This window comes from Pristiophorus japonicus, chromosome 7 (assembly GCF_044704955.1).
Source record: "Pristiophorus japonicus isolate sPriJap1 chromosome 7, sPriJap1.hap1, whole genome shotgun sequence".
NCBI lineage: Eukaryota > Metazoa > Chordata > Chondrichthyes > Pristiophoridae > Pristiophorus > Pristiophorus japonicus.
The window spans coordinates 80,973,722-81,000,436 of NC_091983.1; the positions used below are offsets into that span (position 1 = coordinate 80,973,722).

The 26,715-nt window shown below is 44.9% G+C and overlaps 1 protein-coding gene across 3 annotated transcripts in view; it reads left to right on the top strand.

Annotated features, from left to right (window-relative positions):
* LOC139267174 (protein LYRIC-like) overlaps window positions 1-26,715 on the top strand; it is a 133,942-nt gene that overhangs the window by 21,433 nt on the left and 85,794 nt on the right. For all 3 annotated transcript variants that reach the window (XM_070885096.1, XM_070885098.1, XM_070885097.1), the window contains exons 2-4: window positions 8,098-8,196; window positions 21,944-22,031; window positions 23,543-23,716. In XM_070885096.1, the coding sequence (XP_070741197.1) occupies window positions 8,098-8,196; window positions 21,944-22,031; window positions 23,543-23,716 (361 nt within the window). The remainder of the gene's footprint in view (window positions 1-8,097; window positions 8,197-21,943; window positions 22,032-23,542; window positions 23,717-26,715) is intronic.

Here is a 26,715-nt window from a genome sequence, read left to right on the forward strand (position 1 = left end):
CAGCATAAAGGCAGCCTTTCTGAAAAGTTATATTTTCATCTTTGCAAAAGAAATTGGCTCACAACAAAAGGGAAAGAACACGAACAGGAGGAGGCCCGCCAAATCTGCACCAACTGACACCCTTGGAACAGAGGGTCGCTGCCCTGATTTGTGCCTGGAGAAAAGCAATCAGTACTGCACAAGCTGGGCCCACACGCGTGGGAGAGGGTAAGTCCTGAAAATGCATCGTGACCCTTCAAATCAACCTGTTGCCTGGCCTGCTACGTGCAAGACTACTCATGTCACCCACCCTGACCACTCCTGTGCTGCTAACCATTTGATTGTTCGGTTATATTTTGCAGAACATGATGCCAATCCAGAAGATGATTCAGATGCGGGCAGTCAAGACCAGGGAAGAGGGGGGCATGGATGTGTGTTCAGGGGAGAATGTTGATCGTAATATGGATCAGTCCATAGTGCAGGGCCTCACTCTCCCAGAAAATACCATGAGTTCTCGTCCAACATTCCACTCTTTCATCCACCGCCCCTTGCGTAGTGCTTTAAGTTCTGATGCGGCATGCCATCGTCTCCTCACGTACCCATCCGCGTTTAGTGATGTAAGTTCTGGTCCGATGTTCCATGGTTTCACAACTTCCGAGGTTGCGGGTCCCAGTGGTGGTGGTGGAATGCAGCGTGGAACATCCAGGGCCCCACTGTCAGAGGAAGCGGGTCCCAGTGGAGGTGGTGGAATGCAGCGTGGAACACCCAGTTCCCCACTGTCAGAGGAAGCAGGTCCCAGTGGTGGTGGTGGAATGCAGCGTGGAATGCCCAGGGCCCCACTGTTCCACCCTGCGCCTCGCACTGGAGGGGTGCCGCGAGGCAAAGCCGGGGCAAGAGGAAGGAGAATCCGAATTGGCTCTCCTGAGATGAAGCGTTCAACAGATGCGCTTGAGGTTATTGCATTGGGTGTAGAGGGCAATGGCCTTACCTGTTCACTCGAGGGCACCGTCAGAGGGTTTGGTGATGAGTTAACAGTACTATCTGGACAAATAGCAGTTATGCCACGTGAACTGAGTGCAGGAATCTCAGGAACAGCGCAAATGCTGGCAGAGGTCATCAGTTAGTTAGCTACTGCAATAAGGGCACCATCTCGGCCAATCAAATGCCACTCCCACTGCAATCCCAGTATCAACCTCTGTAGAGACCCAAGCTGGGACCCCCCTCTCTTCCCTCCCCCCACCCATCCCCATGAGGCAATGCACATTCACCAAGATGTGGATGAGAGCTGGGTGCAGCCTTTCTTTGCTGCTGTTGTTGATAGAAACATAGAAAATAGGTGCAGGAGTAGGCCATTCGGCCCTTCTAGCCTGCACCGCCATTCAATGAGTTCATGGCTGAACATGCAACTTCAGTACCCCATTCCTGCTTTCTCACCATATCCCTTGATTCCCCTAGTAGTAAGGACTTCATCTAACTCCTTTTTGAATATATTTAGTGAATTGGCCTCAACAACTTTCTGTGGTAGAGAATTCCACAGGTTCACCACTCTCTGGGTGAAGAAATTCCTCCTCATCTCGGTCCTACATGGCTTCCCCCTTATCCTTAGACTGTGTCCCCTGGTAGTAGTTGTTGATGCCACTGTTGTAACTGTTTTCAAATTGAAGTTGTTTACTAAGTTTTGTAACATTACAAGTATATAAGTGATCTTAGAGTTTTTAAGTGATCGTAAAGTGTAAATGTTCTCACATTTAATAAGTTGTTTAAATTTACAGTAAATTTAATCTTAAGGTTTTTCAGTGATCTTGTTCACAAATTGAAATTGTTTACTAAGTTTTGTAACTTTAAAACTTTTAAGTATTTGGAGTTTTTAAGTGATCTTAAAGAGCCATATCAAATTAAATTTTGATCCAAGAATGATTTTATTGCACTAAAGTAAAGTACATTGTAAAGATTTCAATGAAATATATTATACAGTGAAAATGAATCATGACAATGCTTTTATTATTGCACTAAAGTAAAGCACATTGCAAATGTTTCAATAAAGTCTACTGTACATTAAAATTGAATCATGGTCCATTATCATATCACCACACAACATTTAGGAACACCTGCAAACGATAGACATCCCTCACCCCTTCAGTCATGCCTGCTTCCCGCACCTAGCCTTGACAGGGGTGTGCTGGTGTGGCGTGTCGTGGCTTGGAGATCTCTCCTGCTGCAGTGGGATGGGTGTCCGTGGGCCGAGGAAGCCAGCGACTGATTGCCTACAGTATCTGAGACGCTCAGATCGGTCCTGCTGCTGGCTGCGAGGGGGGGGAGGGATGAGAGTGGTGTTGGGGGTGTAGGAGTGAGGAGGGACACATGGAGCAAAAGGTTGGGAGGTGGGGGCGCAGGGAAAGAGTGCTGTTGGGGGTGTGGGAGACAGTGGTAGGTTAGGGTGGGTTATACCACATTAACAGTCAGTCCCTGATAGAGCCACGTTAATGCCAAACCGTTAGTTCCTACAAATGAGAGATAATCTAGTCCGAGGTGCGTTATTCAAGAAATAGAATGGACTAATGGGGTATGATGATTTCCAAAGGATCAACTTAGCCACAATTAGGTGTTGATGTGATGTGTTTAATGCTTCAGTCCTTTGTGTTTAATGCTTCCCAGTTGGATTAATCTTTTCTGAAGGATCAACTTAGCCACAATTAGCTGTTGATGTGTCTGCCTCAGGCATGAGCCTATACTTGCTTATTTATAAAAAGAAAAACAACTGTCCTCACTTAGATATAAGGCAAAATATAATCGCAAGAGGTTTTAGGCCATTTTAAGTGATGTGTTTAATGCTTTAGTCCTTTATGTTTAATGCGTCCCACCCCCTGTCACTGGCTGTGCCGGCACTGAACTTGACTCTAGGTAAGGTTTTTCAGAATTTACAAAAGTGGACGCTTACTCTGTTCTAAGTTAGTTTGGAGTAACTTTTCGCAGTTTAAACTTGCAAAACAGGCCTAAGTGGCTGGACACACCCCCTTTTGGAAAAAAAAACTGAACTAAAACAAAACTAAACTAACTCACTAGAACTGGAGCAAACTAAATGCTGAGAATTGCGATTTCTAAGATAATCCAAACTAAACTAGTTGCTCCAAAAAAATTGGAGCAACTCCACCTGAATCTTCGGCCCTTTCTACTACACAGATAAAATGGCTAACTTTGTGCACTTTCCTTTATCAATACTGATTGTAAAAACGGAATACCTTGTCTGTTCTAAGCCAAGCTGACTTACAATACCAGACCTAGAACTGGGACAATTCCAGTTGCAGACCCTCATCTCGTTGACTTAATCAGCGTCAATTCTCTTCTAGGAATAGAAACCCATGAGATGGGGGTCAGGGGGCTGGCAATCCCACATGGGTGTGTGGATACATACCTACTGGTCACAGATTTATTATACTCAAAATATGGCAAGTAGGACCTCTAACACCTGGGAGGCTCAAATAGTTGATTTAATCAGTGTCAAAACTCTTCGAAGCATAGAAGTCAGATTGTGTTTTTTCCATGTGTGGGCGTCTGCAATAATTGCAGCCAATTTACACACTAATTTCCACTGTCACTCCATATTTACACCACTTTGTGATAGCATATGGGAAATTCAGAAGAAAGTTTTTTCCCCAGAGAATGGCGAGAATGTGGAACTCGCTACCACAGGGATTAGTTGAAGCAAATAGTATAGATGCATTTAAGGGACGTTAGATAAGCATATGAGAGAGAGAAGAGGACAGAGGGTTATGCTGATAGAGTTGGATAAGAAAAGACAGGAGGAGGCTCGAGTGGAGTATAAACGTCAGCATAGACTGATTGGGCTGAATGGCCTGTTTCCGTGCTGTCCTATGTAATCCCATGTTATGGAATCAAGTAGGACATTCACAGACTATGCAGGTCGCTACAGACGACCTCACAATCCTTTGACCCTTTTAAGTTCTAGTGTTGATTTACCTTTGTCCTATTATCCAAATTTTTGAAACTCTTGATCTCATCCACGGTCTACGAGTGGAGGCTGGGGACATAGAGCTACTCGTTGCAGAACTCATGCCAGGCACGCTGGTGCCTGATGTTGGGGGTATTAATTCCAACTGAGATGAAAAGAGCCTTTGGGGGAGAAATTGTTCCGTGCCCCGATTGGGGGCGGTAACCTGCTCAGGGCAGTATTTCCTGCGCCCGGCGCGGAAGTCCCACCCCAGCCACTTAATTGGCCTTACTGCCCCTCGGAGGAAGTGGAGCGCAATCTTGCGTGCTCCACTTCCTTTTGGGGTGCGTCCAGTGGTGCTAATGGGGCGCGATCAACAGTGCTATGCGGATGTTCCGCGTAGCGCTGACATGTTTCAACACCCTTCCACTTCGCTTAAAGGGGTGGGTCGCTGCACACTCTGCACGCCTGTGATAGTCTCCACTAGACCACCAGGGCAGTGCAGTACCGGGGCTGCAGCCTGGCGCCCAAAATGGAATGCCGGGCTGCATGGTGGCGGCCCGGACCACGCTCGGGGACAAGCCAGTGAGTCGACAAAACGGCCAAGATGGTGGAATGGGACGCTCGCGATCTCCCCTTTAACTTCCATCCCATGAGCGAATGTTGGTCCGGTTCATGACCCGCGAGGCTGGCGCTGACACCCACTTGCGCCAGCGCCACGGGGCAATATCCACCGTGAGGCAGCAAGGGGTCGGCACGAAGGGGTCTCCACCCACGGTGATGACCTCATCGGCGGTTGCGTGACGTCCGGGGCGCTACCACCAGGGCGCGGCACTGCAGCGGCTCCGCCAACACTCGGGCAATTTCCCAGGAGCCAGTCGCGTCCCCCACGGAGGCAATAATGGGTGTTGCCAAAAGTGACTATTTCGACCCCTTTGTCTTTTCTGGGGCCATATCTACATGCTTGGACAGAGCTTGTCTTGTGCCAAATTTGGATGCTACAGCTGGCTTAACATTGCTGGGGGTGGGTCATTATCTTACAAACTGTACTCTATTCTGTTGTTTTGACATGTCATCTGCAGAGAATGGAACAAATCCTGTCATTGTAATACTCTGAATAATAAAACATCATTTCCTTTAAGTCAATTTCCTAAAGTGCTCTGCCTCATGTATCTCATATGGGAAAACGCTAGTTCTGTAAGAAGTAAATAGCAAATATTTAACATAAGGAGTTTCAGTTTTCAACAGCGTTTATTAAATGCTACTTGAATCACGTAAAACCGCAGAGAAAGAATCTTGTAATCCTATTGGCTGAAAGAACAGCTATTAATATAAATCTATACTTGTGCAACAAACTTAACTGCCCCGAGCTTTACAGTTACATCATGATCCATCTACTGAGGGCCATGAGGAACCATACTTCATGTTTTATCCGAGAATAGAAGCTTTAAGCTAATGAACTTACTCAACTACACCTCATGTTTTGATCAATTTTTTCTGCCTTTTTCTATTGTAAATGATGCTTGAACTATTGAGACATTTACTGATATATTCTAACATTAGAACCAGTGCCAAAGGGATTCAAATGGACTGCTCCTGAAAAAAAAAATAGCTTTTTCAATATCAGATCAGCTTTTGAAGCATATACATCTATAAAACTGATTTTCTGTCAGTTTTTTAAGTTGATATTAATTGTGAGCATTTTGCAGTAGGTGCATTCAAATCTGACCTTCTGATTGGATTGCTTATGGTTGGCACTCCAATCAGCTAGTTAGAATTAAAAACTGATTCAATATTTTGGGTCGAATGAGGAATACCTGCTGATAAGGCCCAACAAGTGGTAAATGAGCAGTATTTCTGACAGTGATTACAAACCAGAAAAGTTGTCTGTGGTTAATATAACATAACATAAGAAATAGGAGCAGGAGGAGGCCATATGGCCCCTTGAGCCTGCTACGCCATTTAATACAATCATGGCTGATCCGATCATGGACTCAGGTCCACTTCCCTGCCTGCTCCCCATAACCCCTTATTCCCTTATCATTTAAGAAACTGTCTATTTCTGTCTTAAATTTATTCAATGTCCCAGCTTCCACAGCTTGCTGACGCAGCGAATTCCACAGATTTACAACCCTCAGAGAAGAAATTTCTCCTCATCTCTGGTAAAATGGGTGGCCCCTTATTCTAAGATTATGCTCTGTAGTTCTAGTCTCCCCAATCAGTGGAAACATCCTCTCTGCTTCCACCTTGTCAAGCCCCCTCATAATCTTATACGTTTCGATAAGATCACCTCTCATTCTTCTGAATTCCAATGAGTAGAGGCCCAACCTACTCAACCTTTCCTCATAAGTCAACCCCCTCATCTCCGAAATCAACCTAGTGAACCTTCTCTGAACTGCCTCCAAAGCAAGTATATCCTTTCATAAATATGGAAACCAAAACTGCATGCAGTTTTCCAGGTGTGGCCTCACCAATTCACTGTATAACTGTAGCAAGACTTATCTGCTTTTATACTCCATCCCCTTTGCAATAAAGGCCAAGATTCCATTGGCCTTCCTGATCACGTGCTGTACCTGCATACTATCCTTTTGTGTTTCATGCACAAGTACCCCCAGATCCCGCTGTACTGCAGCACTTTGCAATCTTTCTCCATTTAAATAATAACTTGCTCTTTGATTTTTTTTCTGCCAAAGTGCATGACCTGACACTTTCCAACATTATACTCCATCTGCCAAATTTTTGCCCACTCACTTAGCCTGTCTATGTCCTTTTGCAGCTTTTTTATGTCCTCCTCACACATTGCTTTTCCTCCCATCTTTGTATCGTCAGCAAACTTGGCTACATTACACTTGGTCCCTTCTTCCAAGTCGTTAATATAGATTGTAAATATTTGGGGTCCCAGCACTGATCCCTGTGGCACCCGTTCGTTACTGATTGCCAACCAGAGAATGAACCATTTATTGTGACTCTCTGTTTTCTGTTAGTTAGCCAATCCTCTTTCCGTGCTAATATATTACTCCCAACTCCGTGAACTTTTATCTTGTGCAGTAACCTTTTATGTGGCACCTTGTCAAATGCCTTCTGGAAGTCCAAATGCACCACATCCACTGGTTCCCCTTTATCCACCCTTTTTGTTACATCCTCAAAGAATTCCAGCAAATTTGTCAAACATGACTACCCCTTCATAAATCCATGCTGACTCTGCCTGACCGAATTTTGCTTTTCCAAATGTCCTGCTACTGCTTCTTTAATAATGGACTCCAACATTTTCCCAACCACAGATGTTAAGCTAACTGATCTACAGTCTCCTGCTTTTTGGCTGCCTCCTTTTTTTAAATAGGGTCGTTACATTTGCAGTTTTCCAATCTGCTGGGACCTCTCCAGAATCCAGGAAATGTTGGTAAATTACAACCAATGCATCCACAATCCCTGCCGCTACTTCTCTTAAGACCCTAGAATGCAAGCCATCAGGTCCAGGGGATTTATCTGCCTGTAGTCCCATTATCTTACTGAGTACCACCTCCATAGTGATTGTGGGCCCAGAAGAGGTGAGGGCCCAGGGGCAGCACGGGCCAGCCCACACTGCGATATGTGTGCGCACTAGGTCCATGCAGCAGAGCTGGTCGCCAGTCGTCTTGGTTAATCCTTGCTACTGGGCTAAGACCCCTACCTCTGTCAAGCCGGTGTAGTGGCTGGTGTGCAACAGCCACCACACATTAAAAAAAATCCTAGCACAGGCATTTTCCACCCTTCAAGATTTAGTTCGGAACCTGGAATTTTAGGTCCTTCATTGAAACACCTGTGAACTTTTTGACGTGGAAGCAAGTCATTCTCGATTCAAGGGAGTGCCTATGATGATGATGGGATTGTGTTAAGTTCCTCCGCCCCTCCGCTCCCCCCCCCCCCCCCCTGCTGCCCCCCCTACCCCCCCCCCCCCCCCCCCCCGTAGCCCCATTAACCTGCATGGAAACTGTACATTATTTTTTTTTTTAAATGCAGTTTCTCCACTAGGAACTTCTGCTTGGTATTAATGTAAACATTTTAATATTTTAAATGAGGTAGAATCTGCTCCTGCAGTATTTGCTAAGTACAGGGTACAAACATTTCATTTGCCATGTATTTCGATTTTTATTGGAAAATTAATAAATTACTTCCACTTTTCTTTGAAGGAGCCAGTGAATGGACATCCTCCCCTATTAAATGACATAGAGCTGATTGTTGTCGAAGAAGTTAAAGGTTCACTAGCTACGGAGAAGAAAGCTCTCAAGGTACGTCATAGACAATCCGCATTCAATTCAGTTTTGATTGGTTGAGCATTCCCAGTGGCTCGGTGGGTAAATGCACCTTAAGACATCATACACATATTAAAACAGAAGGAAATGAAAACAGTAAATGCTGGAAATACTCAACAGGTCAGGCAGCATTTGTGGAGAGAGAAACAAAGTTAACGTTTCAGGTCGATAACCTTTTGTCAGAACAGAAGATGCCAAGTTCAATTCCTCGTCTAGTAGGTTTCAGCCACAGCAGTAGACAGGCTGCTATAATTTGTCTAAGTGACCCTGAGCTAGAGATGGGAAAAAATAACAGAAGCTCTCACTCTAAATTGCTGTTCAATTACACTTGCTAGCAAATACAAATATGAGGATAGGATTGGGCTCAGCTACAATGCTTTCCTTAGTTGAATAGCCCACTGACACTTCTGATTAGGCTTACACATGAAGAACAGCTACTAAGGTAAGGTACTGGAGGAGCATCACCACCAATGGAATCATACCCCATCAAGAATTATCACTTGGGAAAAATTGGCAAAAAAATACCTGTAACATCTGATGCAGTAAAAACAAATTTATACAATGCATGTAGCATCTGGGCCCAGTGATTTACACTGCATTAACTTATATTTAAGAACATAAGAATGTAAGAAATAGGAGCAAGAGTAGGCCATATGGCCCCTGGAGCCTGCTCCACCATTCAATAAGATCATGGCTGATCCAATCATGGACTCGGCTCCACTTCCCCACCTGCTCCCCATAACTCCTTATCCCCTTATCGTTTAAGTAACCGTCTATTTCTGTCTTAAATTTATTTAATGTCCCAGCTTCCACAGCTCTCTGAGGCAGCGAATTCCACAGATCCACAACCCTCTGAGAGAAGAAATTTCTCCTCATCTCAGTTCTAAATGGGTGGCACCTTATTCTAAGATCATGCCCTCTAGTTCGAGCCTCCCCCACCAGTGGAAACATCCTCTCTGCATCCACCTTCTTATACGTTTCGATAAGATCACCTCTCATTCTTCTGAATTCCAATGAGTAGAGGCCCAACCTACTCAACCTTTCTTCATAAGTCAACCCCCTCATTCCCGGAATCAACCTAGTGAACCTTCTCTGAACTGCCTCCAAAGCAAGTATATCCTTTTGTAAATATGGAAACAAAACTACACGCAGTATTCCAGGTGTAGCCTCACCAATACCCTATACAGTTGTAACAAGACTCCCCTACTTTTATACTCCATCCCCTTAGCAATAAAAGCCAAGATTCCATTAACCTTCCTGATCACTTGCTGTACCTGCATACTATCCTTTTGTGTTTCATGCACAAGTACCCCAGGTCCCTCTGTACTGCAGCACTTTGCAATCTTCCTCCGTTTAAATAATAACTTGCTCTTTAATTTTTTTCTGCCAAAGTACATAATCTCACACTTTCCAACATTATACTCCATCTGCCAAATTTTTGCCCGCTCACTTAGCCTATGTCCTTTTGCAGCTTTTTTATGTCCTCCTCACACATTGGCCCCAAGTTTCCACATGATTTGCTCCTGATTTTTAGGAGCAACTGGTGGAGAACGGAATATCTTAGAAATCGGAATTCTCCACATTTAAGTTTTCTGCAGTTCTAGTCAGGTAGAACAGTTTCACTTTTGAACAGAATTTTTTTTTCAAAAGGGGGCGTGTCCGGCCACTGACGCCTGATTTGAAAGTTTCCACAGTGAAAACGTACTCCAAACTAACTTAGAATGGAGCAAGTGAAGATTTTTGTAGGCTTGAAAAAACCTTGTCTACACATTAAAAAATCAGGCGCAGGTTACAAATTAGGCGTCGGGAACAAGGTGGGGGGGCGGGGGGAAGGGAAGTCATTACATTCTACAATAAATCCTTAGTTATACTTATACAAATATTATACAAATAAATCCAACCTGAATAAAAATTTATAAGCAAAGAAAAGATTAAATAAACCATGCTCCTACCTGTGTGAAAGTGCTTCTGCGACCGACGGCAGTGGGAGGCAGGGAGAAGGCTGCAGGAAGCCTCAGTGCTGATCATGGAAGGGCAATGTGGTTTTATTAAAAAATGTTAAAAATTGAACAGCTACAAAGAATTTGAATAGTCTCAAACAAGTGTATGTGTCCCATTTATCACAGTCTATCTTTAATTACAGAATGCACTCCCTCACCCTCACACACAGAAATATCAAGAAAATTAAAATACAAGCCTTTGCAAGGGTTCAATAAACAAATTTTCACTTTTTCTGCAGCACTTTTTAAAATGGCCGAATGCCAATGTTTCCTTCACGCTGCACGTGCGCGAACGCTCCAACGCGCACACGCAGCGTTGCCGGCACGAAAAAAACTCATTTAAATTGTACCCACCCCCTCCTACTTACAAAATCGGCGCGAGTGGTAGGCTCCGCCCCCTGGGCGCCGCGCCAAGCAGACATCGAGCTGCAAAGCGCTCGAGAATAGCACGTGGGTGCGAAAAACGGGCGCCCAGCTCGGAGAGGCGCCTGTTTTGCCGCGTGTGGAAACTTGGGGCCATAGCTTTTCCTTCCATCTTTATATCATCAGCAAACTTGGCTACTTTACACTCAGTCCCTTCTTCCAAGTCGTTAATATAGATTGTAAATATTTGGGATCCCAGCACAGATCCCTGCGGCACCCCACTCGTTAATGATTTCCAACCAGAGAATGAATCATTTATCGCGACTCTCTGTTTTTTGTTTGTTAGCCAATCTTCTATCCATGCTAATATATTACCTCCGATCCCGTGAACTTTTATCTTGTGCAGTAACCTTTTGTGTGGCACCTTATCAAATGCCTTCTGGAAGTCCAAATACACCACATCCACTGGTTCCCCTTAATCCACCCTGTTCATTACATCCTCAAAGAATTCCAGCAAATTTGTGAAACATGACTTCCCCTTCATAAATCCATACTGACTCTGCCTGTCCAAGTTTTGCTTTTCCAAATGTCCTGTTACTGCTTCTTTAATAGTGGACTCCAACATTTTCCTGTTAGCTGTTAGGCTAACTGGTCTATAGTTTCCTGCTTTTTGTCTGCCTCCTTTTTGAATAGGGACGTTACATTTGCAGTTTTCCAATCTGCTGGGACCTCCCCAGAATCTAGGGAATTTTGGTAAATTACAACCAATGCATCCACAATCCCTGCCGCTACTTCTCTTAAAACCCTAGGATGCAAGCCATCAGGTTCAGGGGATTTATCTGCCTTTAGTCCCATTATCTTACTGAGTACCACCTCCTTTATTGCAAAGGAGATAGAGTATAACAGCAGGGAGGTCTTGCTCCAGTTTACAGGCTATTGGTGAGGCCACACCTGGAATACTGCGTGCAGTTCTGGTTTCCATATTTAAGAAAGGATATACTTGCTTTGGAAGCAGTTCAGAGAAGGTTCACTAGGTTGATTCCGGAGATGAGGGGGTTGACTTATGAGGAAAGGTTGAGTAGGTTGGGCCTCTACTCATTGGAATTCAGAAGAATGAGAGGTGATCTTATCGAAACGTATAAGATTATGAGGGGGCTTGACAAAAGGATGCAGAGAGGATGTTTCCACTGATGGGGGAGACTAGAACTAGGGGGCATAATTTTAGAATAAGGGGCCGTCTATTTAAAACTGAGATGAGGAGGAATTTCTTCTCTCAGAGGGTTGTAAATGTCATGTTTGTAACTACAACGTAACACCACTGTACTACTGTATACACTCAACTTAGATGCACACCTTGACCACAGCGGGTGAACTTGTGGGAGACACTCCTTACCTAACCACACAGGTATATAAAGGGAAGTCCCACGCAGGGTCATCACCTCTGGAGTCCTATAATAAAGAGTTCAGGTCACAGAGTGGCCTTGTCCCTGGAATGTGCCTCATGTGGTTTCATGCTGTAGAGTAAGGACTTTACATTGGTGACGAGAAACGGGAATTCACGACCCACGAGAATGGCCACCGGTAGCACAGAGGAATGGTACTGTGTTGGGGAAGACTGGGATGATTTTGTCGAGAAGCTTCAGCAATGCTTCGTTACGAAAGACTGGCTGGGGGATGCAGCGGCCGACAAGCGACGGGCTCATCTCCTGACCAGCTGCGGGCCAAAGACTTATGCGCTCATGAAGGACTTACTGGCACCCGAAAAGCTGTCGGACAAAATCTTTGAAGAGCTTAGCAAATTAATCGGGGAGCATCTCAAACCGGCGAGCAGCATACACATGGCTCGACACAGATTCTACACCCACCGACGTCGTGAAGGACAGAGCATACCAGACTTTGTAGCGGACCTCCGGCGTTTGGCCAGCCTCTAAGTTCACAGATGCCTGCAGGGGGGAGATGCTAAGGGACTTCTTTATTGAGGGTATCGGTCATGGGGGGATTTTTTGCAAGTTAATTGAGACCAAGGACTTGACCTTGGAAGTGGCAGCGTTGTTAGCTCAAACTTTCATGGCGGGAGAGGAAGAGACGAAAATGATTTATGAACGCAATTTTGCCTCTAACGCAGCAATGGATCAGGGAGTCAACACCATCAATGCTGCTCAGAGCCCTGCAGGCAGGCAGGGGCAGTCCGACATTTACCAGGCAGCAATTGACCCCAGAGCAGGACCTCAACAGAGACAATGGCAGGCTGAACAGACGTTCATGCCATCACAATGGACAATGCGGCCCAGGATGGGCCCATTGACAACCACTAATAGGATACTTAAGAGCAGTCAAAGGTACAGTCAGCGCGGAATTCCTGGCCATAGTGCCTTTGTCCCCAACAATGGAAACTTTAATTCATGCTGGAGGTGTGGGGGAAAACACTCAGCCAGATCCTGCAGATACCAACAGTTTGTCTGCAGAAGCTGCAATTTCAGTGGCCATTTAGCGCGAATGTGCAGAAAACCTGCAACCAGACTAATATATGAGGCAGATGGACCAGAAGAGGGTTCTGTGAGGCAGGATGACTTTTGGGGCAAATCGATGGATGCCGAGGTTCAGCGGGTCCATGTGGCGAATATTTACAGTTCATACACCAAAACGCCACCAATGATGATGAAGGTTTTTGTTGAACGGCTTCCAAGTACGTATGAGGCTGGACACTGGGGCCAGCCAGTCACTCATGGGCGTTCAGCAATTTGAGAAGCTATGGCCACTCAAAGCAAGTAGACCCAAATTAGAACGTATTGAGACACAATTACGGACTTACACCAAAGAAATCATTTCGGTGCTAGGCAGTGCAATGATGACTGTCACACACAATGGATTAGTGAACCGGCTGCCACTCTGGATTGTCCCGGGCAATGGTCCCGCACTGTTGGGGAGGAGCTGGTTAGCCGAGTTGAACTGGAAACGGGGGGATGTTCACGCAATGTCCTCAGTGGAGCAAAGTTCGTGCTCACAAGTCCGACAACAATTCGAGTCACTATTCCAACCGGGCGTCGGGACTTTCAAAGGCACTAAAGTAGTGATACACATCACCCCGGACGCCAGGCCAGTGCACCACAAAGCCAGAGCGGTGCCGTATGTGATGAAGGAAAAAATCGAGAGCGAATTGGACCGGCTGTTGCGAGAGGGCATCATCTCGTCTGTTAAATTCAGCGACTGGGCGAGCCCCATCATTCCCGTTCTAAAAGCGGATGGCTCTGTCAGGATCTGTGGCGACTACAAGGCCACCATCAATCAGGTGTCCCTACAAGACCAATACCCGCTCCCAAGAGTGGAGGACCTCTTCGTCAAGCTGGCAGGCGGCAAGCTGTTCACCAAGTTGGACCTCACTTCAACCTATATGACCCAGGAACTGGCCGACGAATCTAAACTGCTGACCACCATCACCGCGCACAAGGGACTGTTTGCGTATAACAGGTGCCTGTTTGGCATTCGATCAGCGGCCGCGATTTTTCAACGAAACATGGAAAGCCTGCTTAAATTCATTCCGGGAACAATTGTATTCCAGGATGACATCCTCATCATGGGTCGAGACACCGAGGAACACCTCCACAACCTGGAGGAGGTGCTACGCCGACTGGACCGGGTAGGCCTGCGACTCAAGAAGTCTAAATGCATGTTTTTAGCTCCTGGGGTTGAGTTTCTGGGCAGGAGGATTGCTGCAGATGGGATTCGGCCCACCGAATCCAAAACAGACGATTCGATGAGCACCTAGGCCCTGCAACACATCGGAGCTGCGTTCATTCCTGGGACTGTTGAACTATTTCGGGAACTTTCTGCCGAACTTGAGCACGTTGTTGGAGCCACTACACATGCTCCTGCGTAAGGGTTGCGATTGGTTTTGGGGGGGATTGTCAGGAACGGGCTTTTGATCGGGCGCGAAACCTATTTTGTTCAAACAAGTTGTTGACCCTGTATGACCCCTGTAAACGTTTAGTTCTGACGTGATCATGTGATGCATCGTCCTATGGGGTTGGGTGCATGTTGCAGCAGGGTAATGCTGAGGGTCAGCTACAACCTGTGGCTTATGCCTCCAGGTCGCGCTCTCAAATAGAACGGGGATATGGGATGGTCGAGAAGGAAGCGCTTGCATGTGTCTATGGTGTAAAAAAAATGCATCAGTACATCTTCGGTAGGAAGTTTGAATTAGAAACGGACCACAAGCCATTAACATCCCTGTTGTCAGACAGCAAGGCTGTCAATGCCAACACATCAGCTCGCATACAGCGATGGGCTCTCACGCTAGCTGCTTATGACTACTCTATCTGGCACCGACCCGGCACTGAAAACTGCGCTGACGCGCTCAGCAGGCTCCCACTGGCCACCACCGAGGGGGCAGCTGAGCAAAGCGCTGAGATGGTCATGGCTGTCGATGCCTTTGACAGTGCAGGCTCCCCCGTCACTGCCCGCCAGATCAATATCTGGACAAACAGAGACCCCCTCCTATCCCTGATTAAGAAATATGTCCTGACTGGGGATTGGGCGCCCGCACACGGAACATGCCCTGAGGAGGTCAGACCTATCCACAGGCGGATGGATGAGCTCTCCATCCAAGCCGACTGCCTACTCTGGGGCAGCCGGGTAGTCATGCCCCAGAAGGGCAGGGAGGCATTCATCAGGGAACTCCACAGCGAGCACCCAGGCATTGTGATGATGAAGACCATTGCGCGGTCACACGTTTGGTGGCCTGGAATTGACTCAGACCTGGAACACTGTGTTCACAGGTGCACGACCTGTGCCCAGCTGGGTAATGCCCCCAGGGAGGCCCCCGCACAGCCCGTGGCCCTGGCCCACCAAGCCATGGTCATGCATTCAAGTTGACTACGCGGGCCCGTTCATGGGGAAGATGTTCCTCATTGTAGTAGATGCGTACTCGAAATGGATCGAGTGCATCATCCTGAATTCATGCACGTCATCCACCACCATGGAAAGCCTACGTGTGATCTTTGCAACCCATGGCTTGCCGGACATCCTGGTTAGTGATAATGGCCCATGTTTCATGAGCTATGAAGTTTATGTCGGGCAGTGGCATCAACCACGTCAGGACTGCGCCGTTCAAGCCGGCCTCCAATGGCCAGGCAGAACGGGCAGTCCAAATCATTAAGCAAGGTATGCTCAGAATTCAAGGACCCTCCCTACAATGCCGCCTATCGCGCCTCCTGCTGGCCTATAGATCCCGCTCACGGGGGTTCCCCGCAGAGCTACTAATGAAACGGACACTCAAAACTCGGTTGTCCCTCATCCACCCAGTCCTGACCGATATAGTTGAGAGCAAGCGCAAGTCACAAAACGAGTACCATGACCGTAATGCGAGGGGGAGATGTATAGAAATAAATTATCCTGTATTCGTCCTCAATCACGCCATGGGGCCCAAATGGCATGAGGGTACTATAATTGACAAAGAGGGGAATAGGGTCATCGTGGTAAAACTCAACAATGGCCAGATCGCCGTAAGCATCTGGACCAAGTTTAAAAAAAAAGGTTCAGCATCGACACGGAGGAACCTGAAGAAGACCATGAGATGGAGCTCACACTACCGCCAGCGAACGTGAAACAAGAGCAATCAGAAGAATGCACAGTCCCTGAGGTCAGGCCGGAATCACCACAGGTGACAGACACTCACGTCAGTGTCTAACAACAAGAGCCCCAACTGCGGCACTCCACGAGGGAGCGTAGACCACCTGAAAGACTAAACCTATGATCCCAGTAAGACTTTGGGGGGGGTGGTAAGGTGATGTCATGTGTGTAACTACAATGTAACACCACTATTACTGTATACACTCAACTTAGATGCACACCTTGACCACAGGGGGTGAACTTGTGGGTGACACTCCTTACTTGACCACACAGGTATATAAAGGGAGGTCCCACGCAGGGTCATCACTTCTGGAGTCCTGTAATAAAATGTTAAGGTAACAGAGTGGCCTTGTCCCTGGAATGTGCCTCTTGTGGTTTCATGCTGTAGAGTAAGGACTTTACAGTAAATCTGTGGAATTCGCTGCCTCAGAGACCTGGGGAAGCTGGGTCATTGAATAAAGTTAAGAGAGAGATTGACAGTTTCTTAACCGATAAGGAAATAAGGGGTTATGGGGAGCGGGCAAGGAAGTGGACCTGAGTCCATGATCGTATTAAATGGCGTTGCAGACTCGAGGGGCCGTATGGCCTACTCCTGCTCCTATTTCTTATGTTCTTATTAACGGACCAATTGCATCCCACATCCCTTTGGTAGCTACGCACCACTCTGAGTTGATCTTGGACAGACGGACAGACAAGGCTTGCTATGTCTTGCAAGTTTACTGAACCACAGATATTGTAATTGGAGTTTGGCTTTTTTTAAACTTCTGGTCCTTTTTGTTTACACTTGGCCAGTGGTTATGCGATCTGGAATCATAAAGCATGAATCACCAATATCACCTGTACTTGTTAGGAGGCTGAAACACCCACTTGAGAGATGTCGTGGCTGATAGATTTAAATAGAGTCGTTAACGTAAAGATGTTCCTACAAATAGAAATTGACAGAGAAATGACAGAGCTGTGGGTGCAGAGATTAAGAAGGACCTGGTTGAAAAGCTGGGTTTTGAGAAAGCGTTTATAACAGCAAGAAGTTGAGTGATGAATTGGTTTAGGAAGGGAGTTCCAGAAAGTGCGGCCAATACGGTTGAAGGCTCTTCATCCCATGAATGAAATTTTTAAAAAGCCGATGTGGAGCGAATAAATGATGGGGGAGAGGAAAGGATGCATAGAAAGCCTTGAGTCCAAGGACGGGAGAATGCGGTGGAGGGGGTGCTGGATATGGCTCAAGATGTAATATGCGGTAAGGCCAGGGAGGGATTTGAGATGAAGACATGGGAGTTTAATTTTAAAATATGCCTGGGGGACAAGAAGCCAGTATAGGTCAGAAAGGACTGGATTGATGAGAGCAGAGAATCATAGAAATTTACAGCACAGAAGAGGGCCATTCGCCCATCATGTCTGTGCTGGCCGAGAAAGAACTATACAGCCTAATCCCACTTTCCGGCTCTTGGTCCGTTGCCTTGTAGGTTACAGCACTTCAAGTGTATATCCAAGTACCTTTTAAATGCTGCTTCTACCACCCTTTCAGGCAATGAGTTCCAGGAGATTTAATAGCAGTTTCTAAGATTATGATGAAAGGTTTTGGTAGGGTGAAGAAGAAAAGACTATTTGATTGGAGAGTTAGTGACAAAAATGTCATCAGTTAAAAATTGTCAGGAGAGACCATCGGAGTCCTTTCCTTACATGGTGAATTCCTATTGTACGGAATGCTTTGCCATAGCATAATTGAGGCAAAGACCATTGTATCTTTTAAGGGAAGAGTAGATAAACATTTGAAGTAAAATAATACACAGGAATAAGCAGAGAGAGCAAGACCACTGCTTTAGATTAGTTTTGGATAGCTCTATCAAAGAGCTAATACAGACACAATGAGCCTATGATATAAACTTCTATGGTTTTGTATATCTGTCCATCTGAAGATACTTGATTAAAGCCACATGATGTTCCCTTTCTTTTCTTACCAGCTTGCTTCTAGCAGCATTAAAATACATTCAATTAAAGCAGCAGCCACTTGGTTAACATACATTACGTGGGATTGCAGGACGTGAGCTGAACAGCTGCATAAAGTAATTTTTTGCATTTCACTAAGTCTGGTTGTCAGGAAAGTTCTGCAGCTTTTTAGGACTTTTTTATTTCACCCACGACATCTCTCAAGTGGGTGTTCCAGCCTCCTAACAAGTACAGTTGTGGTATTGGTGATTCATGCTTTATAATTCCATTGATCTCATCCAAATTGCATAGCCACTGGCCAGGTGTAAAAAAAAAGGACCGGAAGTTTAAGAAAAGCCAATTAGAGTGTCTGTAGTTCAGCAAACTTGTAAGACATAGCAAGCCTTGTCTGTCCACAGATGCACACACATCTGCCTGCAAAATCAACTCAGTGTGGTGCGTGGCTACCAAAAGGATGTGGTATGCAATTGGTCCGTTAATAAGAACATAAGAAATAGGAGCAGGAGTAGGCCATTTGGTCCCTCGAGCCTGCTCCGCCATTTAATACGATCATGGCTGATTCGATCATGGACTCCGGTCCACTCCCTTGCCCGCTCCCCATAACCCCTCATTCCCTTATCGGTTAAGAAAATGTCAATCTCTGTCTTAAATTTATTCAATGACCCAGCCTCCCCAGGTCTCTGAGGCAGCAAATTCCACAGAATTACAACCCTCTGAGAGAAGAAATTCCTCCTCATCTCAGTTTTAAATGGGCAGCCCCTTATTCTAAGATTATGCACCCTAGTTCTAGTCTCCCCTATCAGTGGAAACATCCTCTCTGCATCCACCTTGTCAAGCCCCCTCATAATCTTATACGTTTCGAAAAGATCACCTCTCATTCTTCTGAATTCCAGTGAGTAGAGGCCCAACCTACTCAACCTTTCCTCATAAGTCAACCCCCTCATCTCCAGAATCAACCTAGTGAACCTTCTCTGAACTGCTTCCAAAGCAAGTATATCCTTTCTTAAATATGGAAACCAAAACTATATGCAGTATTCCAGGTGTGGCCTCACCAATACCCTGTATAACTGTAGCAAGACTTCCCTGCTTTTATACTCCATCCCTTTTGCAATAAAGGGCAAGATTCCATTGGCCTTCCTGATCACTTACTGTACCTGCATACTAACCTTTTGTGTTTCATGCTCCAGGACCCCCAGGTCCCGTTGTCCTGCAGCACTGTGCAATTTTTCTCCATTTAAATAATAACTTGCTCTTTGATTTTTTTTCTGCCAAAGTGCATAACCTCACATCTTCAAACATTATACTCCATCTGCCAAATTTTATCCCACTCACTTAGCCTGTCTATGTCCTTTTGCAGGTTTTTTGCGTCCTCCTCACACATTGCTTTTCCTCCCATCTTTGTATCGTCAGCAAACTTAGCTACATTGTACTCGGCCCCTTCATCCAAGTCGTTAACCTAGATTGTAAATAGTTGGAGTCCCAGCACTGATCCCTGCTTCACCCCACTAGTTACTGATTGCCAACTCGAGAATGAACCATTTATCCTGATTCTCTGCTTTCTGTTAGTTAGCCAATCCTCTATACATGCTAATATATTACCTCCAACCCCGTGAACTTTTATCTTGTGCAGTAACCTTTTATGTGGCACCTTGTCAAATGCCTTCTGGAAGTCCAGATACACCACATCCACTGGTTCCCCTTTATCCACCCTGTTCGTTACATCCTCAAAGAATTCCAGCAAATTTGTCAAACATGACTTCCCCTTCATAAATCCATGCTGACTCTGCCTGACTGAATTATGCTTTTCCAAATATCCTGCTACTGCTTCTTTAACAATGGACTCCCAACATTTTCCCAACCACAGATGTTAGGCTAACTGGTCTATAGTTTCCTGCTTTTTGTCTGTCTCCTTTTTTAAATAGGGGCGTCACCTTTGCCCTGTTGACTTGGAACGGTCTGATTTGTGTCACATATGTTCTCTGTGCTTTCATTCTAAATCTCTCCTTCAGTTGAGACACCTCCTGCATAAGCTGTGTGAAATTGTCAACAATTGCACATTTATTTTCATATTATTGCAGTTGCTTCTTGTAATTGAAATCATATAAATAATGCCATCCAGCAATAAATAGCACTTTCTCGTGTAGAAAGTGTCCGAACTAAATGGCATTTGTGAAGCCTCATGTAAGCACCAGATAACAGAGTCTTCAAATTCTTCCAGGAAAAATGTTAACTATAGAAAAGTGTATTTAATAACAGTCTGTAATGACACACTAATCAGCAAATGCAACAGAGACTTCAGAATTTTGCCTTGTGCATCTGACTTTCCCCGCCCCCTTCTCCTGCCGCCGCCACAGCCCCACTTTCCCACAGCTCCGTTCATCATGGTTGTTTCAGTCGAGGGTGAGACTAAGGATGTGAAGATCTTGGAGCGAGTGGAGAAAGGATTTACAAGAATGGTTCCAGGGATGAGGGACTTCAGTCGCGAGGATAGACTGGAGAAGTTGGAGTTGTTCTCCTTAGAGCAGAGAAGGTTGAGAGGAGATTTTATAGAGGTGTTCAAAATCATGAGGGGTCTGGATAGAGTAGATAGAGAGAAACTGTCCCCATTCGTAGAAGGATCGAGAACCAGAGGACACAGATTAAAGGTGATTGGCAGAAGAACCAAAGGCGCCATGAGGAAAATAATGTTGATGCAGCGAGTGGTTAGGATTTGGAATGTACTGCCTGAGAGGGTGGTGGAGGAAGATTCCATCGTGGCTTTAAAAAGTGAATTGGATGGAACCTAAAGGAAAACAATTTGCAGGGGAAAGGGAGTGGGACTAGCTGAATTGCTCTTGCAGAGAGCCGGCATGGGCTCAACAAGCCGAATAGCCCCCTTCTGTGCTGTAACCATTCTATGATTCTATTCAGATCCAGACAATCTGAGCCAATGACACATCAAGCCCTTTCTTCCGAGGAACCATGTATAGTCTGCTCCATAATCTCAGCCCATTTAATATGAGGAATTGTTCTGTAAATTGCTCACTACCCTCTTAAGGTGGGAGGAAGCAAAATTCCAGAATCTTGTATCATACATTTTTTGATCAGTTATCTTCCTTGACCTGGCATTTCCACGATGCGACAGCTCAGCAAGTCATGGCAAACAATGACCTATATCCATTCTCTTAGCTCCTGAATCACCAGGTATTCTTGCAGCTGTTGTTTAAACTAGTTAGTCAATACATTAACTGCTTCAGCTAAGAGTCTATTCCACTTATTTACAAAGCTATCGGTTGCCATATCTATGTTCAATATGTTAATTATTTTAAATACTTATTATTAGACGTGCAGCAGAGTTAAAAGTGGGTGTAAATTGATGGGTGGAGTGACACAGTTTCAAACATTTCATTGTAAAAATGTACATAGTAACTCCAGAAAGACAGCCCTGATAATTTACAGCATCTGCATTTTGATGGCTCGACAATGGGAAATTAGCATTAAGCTACTGTGCACCTTGTCATTTGGGGTCTGTACTTAAGCCAAATTCCAGATTAAAAAGGGCCCAGAGACAACCTACTAGAAATATGTCATAGTAATTTGCAGCCCATCTACCCCCATTAGTATCTGATCTTGATATGAAAATAACAGGCAGGCACAAGCAGGAAGTTTAATCAAACAATGTTTTTATTCTGTGCATGTGTATTTATATTTGTGTTTGAATACCCTGTGTTCTCCACCTCCTGTGGTTAAATAAAGCATTCTGAACATTACAGATCTCTGACGACATTGTCTCTATTCTTTCATAGGCTAAGAAGAAAAAGCAACGATTAGATGAGAGATCAAAGGAACAAAAACGTGTTTCAGTAAATAGAGAAAGAAATGAGGAAGAAGCTGGTGAGTTTGAAAACCACAAGTAAAAGGGATCCTGAAATTGAGAATGTTCAGTTAAGGGGGAAACATTTTCTGTGGCATGGATTCATTTCCTTTCCCTTTACTTCATCAGTCAATAGATCAAAGAACTGATTTGTGCTGAATTGTGAACAAAATACTTGTAAGAGACCAGTAACACACCATCCTGACTTGGAAATATATCGCCGTTCCTTCATCATTGCTGGGTCAGAATCCTGGAACTCCCTCCCTAACAGCACAGTGGAAGTACCTTCACCTCACGGACTGCAGCGGTTCAAGAAGGCGGCTCACTACCACCTTCTCAAGGGCATTTAGAGATGGGCAATAAGTGCAGGCCTTGCCAGTGACGCCCACATCCCATGAACAAATACTAAAAAAGTTTGGGGTTGAGGGAGAGTACATGATGATTTCAATGGTGCATGATGCCATCACCAACGCACGCTATGTTGCGTGCAGTGTTCCCTGTAATGAGGTGCACGGGCCCATTAACTGGCTGCGAGGCCCATTCAAATCTTTGTGCACACATGATTATTCCCATTGATAAACCAGTGAGCGGCTTGCGCGGGACCTTCAGACTGCCAGGAATGTTGGTTGAGAGGTTAATTAAAGTTAACTAAGAAGTAGAATAAAGCAAGCAGATGCTCGCACATACGGGATTATTCTCAGTTAGCAAAGACCTGAAAGGGCTTCCTGGTAACAACCACTGAAATGGTGGAATTTGCAGTGCCAGTTGATCCACTGCTGCTACTTCTGGGGAACTTTATTTTATCTACTTGAGGAATGAAAGTCTAGAGAGGGTACTTTGTGTCCACAGTATTCCTCCACTTTATGACAGAAAATATTAGCCATAGCAGAATTTTGATTGGCGGTTTTCAAAAACTCGGCAATTTTCTTAATCCATGAAGACTCTCATGGGCACCTACTACAAACTGGCCAAGACATGCTTTGGAGCCACTCAACGCCAGGAGACCTGCTGCAGACCATGGATGCAGCTTGCAAAAAAGGTTCCCATTCCTCAACCTCATGAAAATCAGCTACTTCTGTCTCATGTAAGCGAGATGAGCTCACCATGTCCATAACCGCTATGAAATCAAGCTATCTTCCTCAACCAAATCAATCAAAAAGGACTTTCTACACTCATTTTGTCACTGACAGTGACTGAAACAATGGCCTAAATTGGTTGTGGTCACTTACATATTGTAATACACTTATTAGCAGCAGTGGATGAAAATGCTGCCAAGTTTTAGATAGATATAATTATCACCAGAGGTAACTGTTACTTGGATCAAATGTCTGTTATCTTATTATGACAACCTTGTATGCAACAAATCTGTCATGCAAGTTGGTTTATACATTTGTAATGCAGGCTTTTTGAACATTTTTTTTTGCCTACATCACAACATACAGAGTACATCAATAGTAATTCATTGTGTGAAGCATTGAGATGTTTCAACATGGTAAAGTGCTATATTAATGTAAGTTTTATTATTTTCTAGGAGACTGGGTTACAAAAATCAGCAACCGAGAGAAACGTCAGTTGAGAAAGGAGCGCCAAAAGAAGAAGTGTGACACGACTGGTTTCTTCGATCCTAGTTTTCCTACTTATTCTGATGGAAGCAGGACTGCTTCAAGAACAGCTAAGGACAACAGGGGCTCGGATGATCAAGAAGGTATCACAAAACGCTACCACTGTCCTTTTGTTGGATATGTGGGTTGAAGTTTAAAGACATGGGGCATGTCTCCAGAGAGGATGTCATTAGACTATTTCAGCCCCAGTTATTTTCCGGTTATGGCAGTAAAGCTTTCATTTAAATATTTTAATTTACTGTCAGCAGTAAAACTCAGGAGCAGCTGCTGATTAACATCCCAACCCAATTTACATTTAAACAACCACAAAAACATTATGCTACATAAGAACATAAGAAATAGGAGCAGGAATAGGCCACAAGGCCCCTCGAGCCTGCTCCGCCATTCAATAAGATCATGGCTGATCTGATCATGGACTCAGCTCCACTTCCCCGCCCGCTCCCCATAACCCCTCATCCCCCCCCCCCCCCACATCGCTCATGAAACTGTCTATTTCGGTCTTAACTTTATTTAATGTCCCAGCTTCCACAGCTCTCTGAGGCAGTGAATTCCACAGACTCACAACCCTCTGAGAAAATAAATTCCTCCTCATCTCAGTTCTAAATGGGCGGCCCCTTATTCTAAGATCATGCCCTCTAGTTCTAGTCTCCCCCACCAGTGGAAACATCCACCTTGTCAAGCCCCCTCATAATCTTATACGTTTTTATAAGATCACCTTATAAGATCTTCTGAATTCCAATGAGTAGAGGCCGAACCTGCTCAACCGTTCCTCATAAGTCAATCCCCTCATACCCGGGATCAACCTAGTGAACCTTCTCTGAACTGCCTCCAAAGCAAATATATCCTTTCGTAAATATGGAAACCAAAACTGCACGCAGTATTCCAGGTATGGCCTCACCAATACCCTGTACAGCTGTAACAAGACTTGCCTGCTTTTATACTCCATCCCCTTTGCAATAAAGGCCAAGATTCCATTGGCCTTCCTGATCACTTGCTGTATCTACATACTATTCTTTTGTGTTTCATGCACAAGTACCCCCAGGCCCCGCTGTACTGCAGCACTTTGCAATCTTTCTCCAATTAAATAATAACTTGCTCTTTGATTTTTCTGCCAAAGTGCATGACCTCACACTTACCAACATTATACTCCATTTGCCAAACTCTTGCCCACTCACTTAGCCCATCTATGTCCTCCAGCGCAGCCTCTTTATGTCCTCCTCACACATTGCCCTTCCTCCCATCTTTGTATTGTTAGCAAACTTGGCTACGTTACACTCAGTCCCCTCTTCCACGTCATTAATATAGATTGTAAATAGTTGAGGTCCCAGCACTGATCCCTGCGGCACACCACTCGTTACTGATTGCCAACCAGAGAATGAATCACTTATCCCAACTCTATATTTTCTGTTTGTCAGCCAATCTTCTATCCATGCTAATATATTACCTCCAACCCCTTGAACTTTTATCTTGTGCAGTAACCTTTTATGTGGCACCTTGTCAAATACCTTCTGGAAGTCCAAAAACACCACATCCACTGGTTCCCCTTTATCCATCCTGTTCGTTACACCCTCAAAGAATTCCAGCAAATTTGTCAAACATGACTTCCCCTTCATAAATCCATGCTGACTTTGCCTGACCAAATTTTGCTTTTCCAAATGTCCTGTTACTGCTTCTTTAATAATGGACTCCAACATTTTCCCAACCACAGATATTAGGCTAACTGGTCTATAGTTTCCTGCTTTTTGTCTGCCTCCTTTTTTGAATATGCTATTAGTGCTTTTGAGGGAATATAATGTACTGAGAACATTCTGAAAATTTCCCCAATTTTTCTTTAAATCAGTTTGATTTTTATTTTTAAATCTTCAGAATTAGCTAACATAAGGACATTGATCTTTTCAAATGGAAGTTGATGGTTTTAAACAGAAGGGAAAGAAAATGCAGTCAACCTGGGCAGCTTTCACACACCGCCTAGTGAACAAAAAATAGATCGGTACTTGTGGATGTCCAGAAGCAGGTTGTCTTCCCGGTTGGGACACCGCCGAAGTAAAAATAATAAAAAAATAATTTACAAAGAAATGGTTACAGGTGTAGTTTGAAAATTAAAAAAATTATTAAAGGGTTGGATTTCTGTAGGGGTTCTCCCGACTGTCCACCATAACTTTGGCGGAAGATTCGTGGAGGCCCCAGAGATACAGCATAGCCAGTGTGTACGCCGTTTCTGAGATTTTCGCAAATCTTTCACTGAAGTTACAATGGACGATCAGGAGATCCCGTGGAAATTCGAGCCCCATCTACTCAATAATTGGACTAATAATCTTAAAAGCAAATTTGCCCTAACCAAGTTGTTAACAGCACAGCAGTAGTAATTCATTGTGAGAAACATTGAGATGTCTCAACATGAGCTTTCGGCCACATATCCACAGCATATCTAAGACTGCCTATTTCCACCTCCGTAACATCACCCGTTTCTGCCTTTACCTCAGCTCATCCGCTGCTGATGCCCTCATCCATGCCTTTGTTACCTCTAGACTTGACTATTCCAATGTACTCCTGGCTGGTCTCCTATATTCTACCCTATGTAAACTAGAGGTGATCCAAAACTCGGCTGTCCGTATCCTAACTCGCACCAAGTCCTGCTCACCCATCACCTCCATGACCTCGCCCCTCCCTATCTCTGTAATCTCCTCCAGCCCCACAACCCCCGAGATGTCTGTCCTCCTCTAATTCTGCCCTCTTGAGCATCCCTGATTATAATCGCTCAACCAATGTTGGCCGTGCCTTCTGTTGCCTAGGCCCCAAGCTCTAGAACTCCTAAACTCTGCCTAAACCTTTCCGCCTCACTCCCTCTCTTTCCTCCTTCAAGCCACTCCTTAAAATCTATCTCTTTGATCAAGCTTTTGGTCACCTGCCCTAATTTCTACTTGTGCGGCTCTGTGTTAAATTGTTTAATCTCATAATACTCCTGTGAAGTGCCTTGGGACGTTTCACTACTTTAAACGTGCTATATAAATACAAGTTGTTGTTGTAACATGCTACATTAATGTAATATCCATTTGATGCCTCTACTATGGCATACTTGATA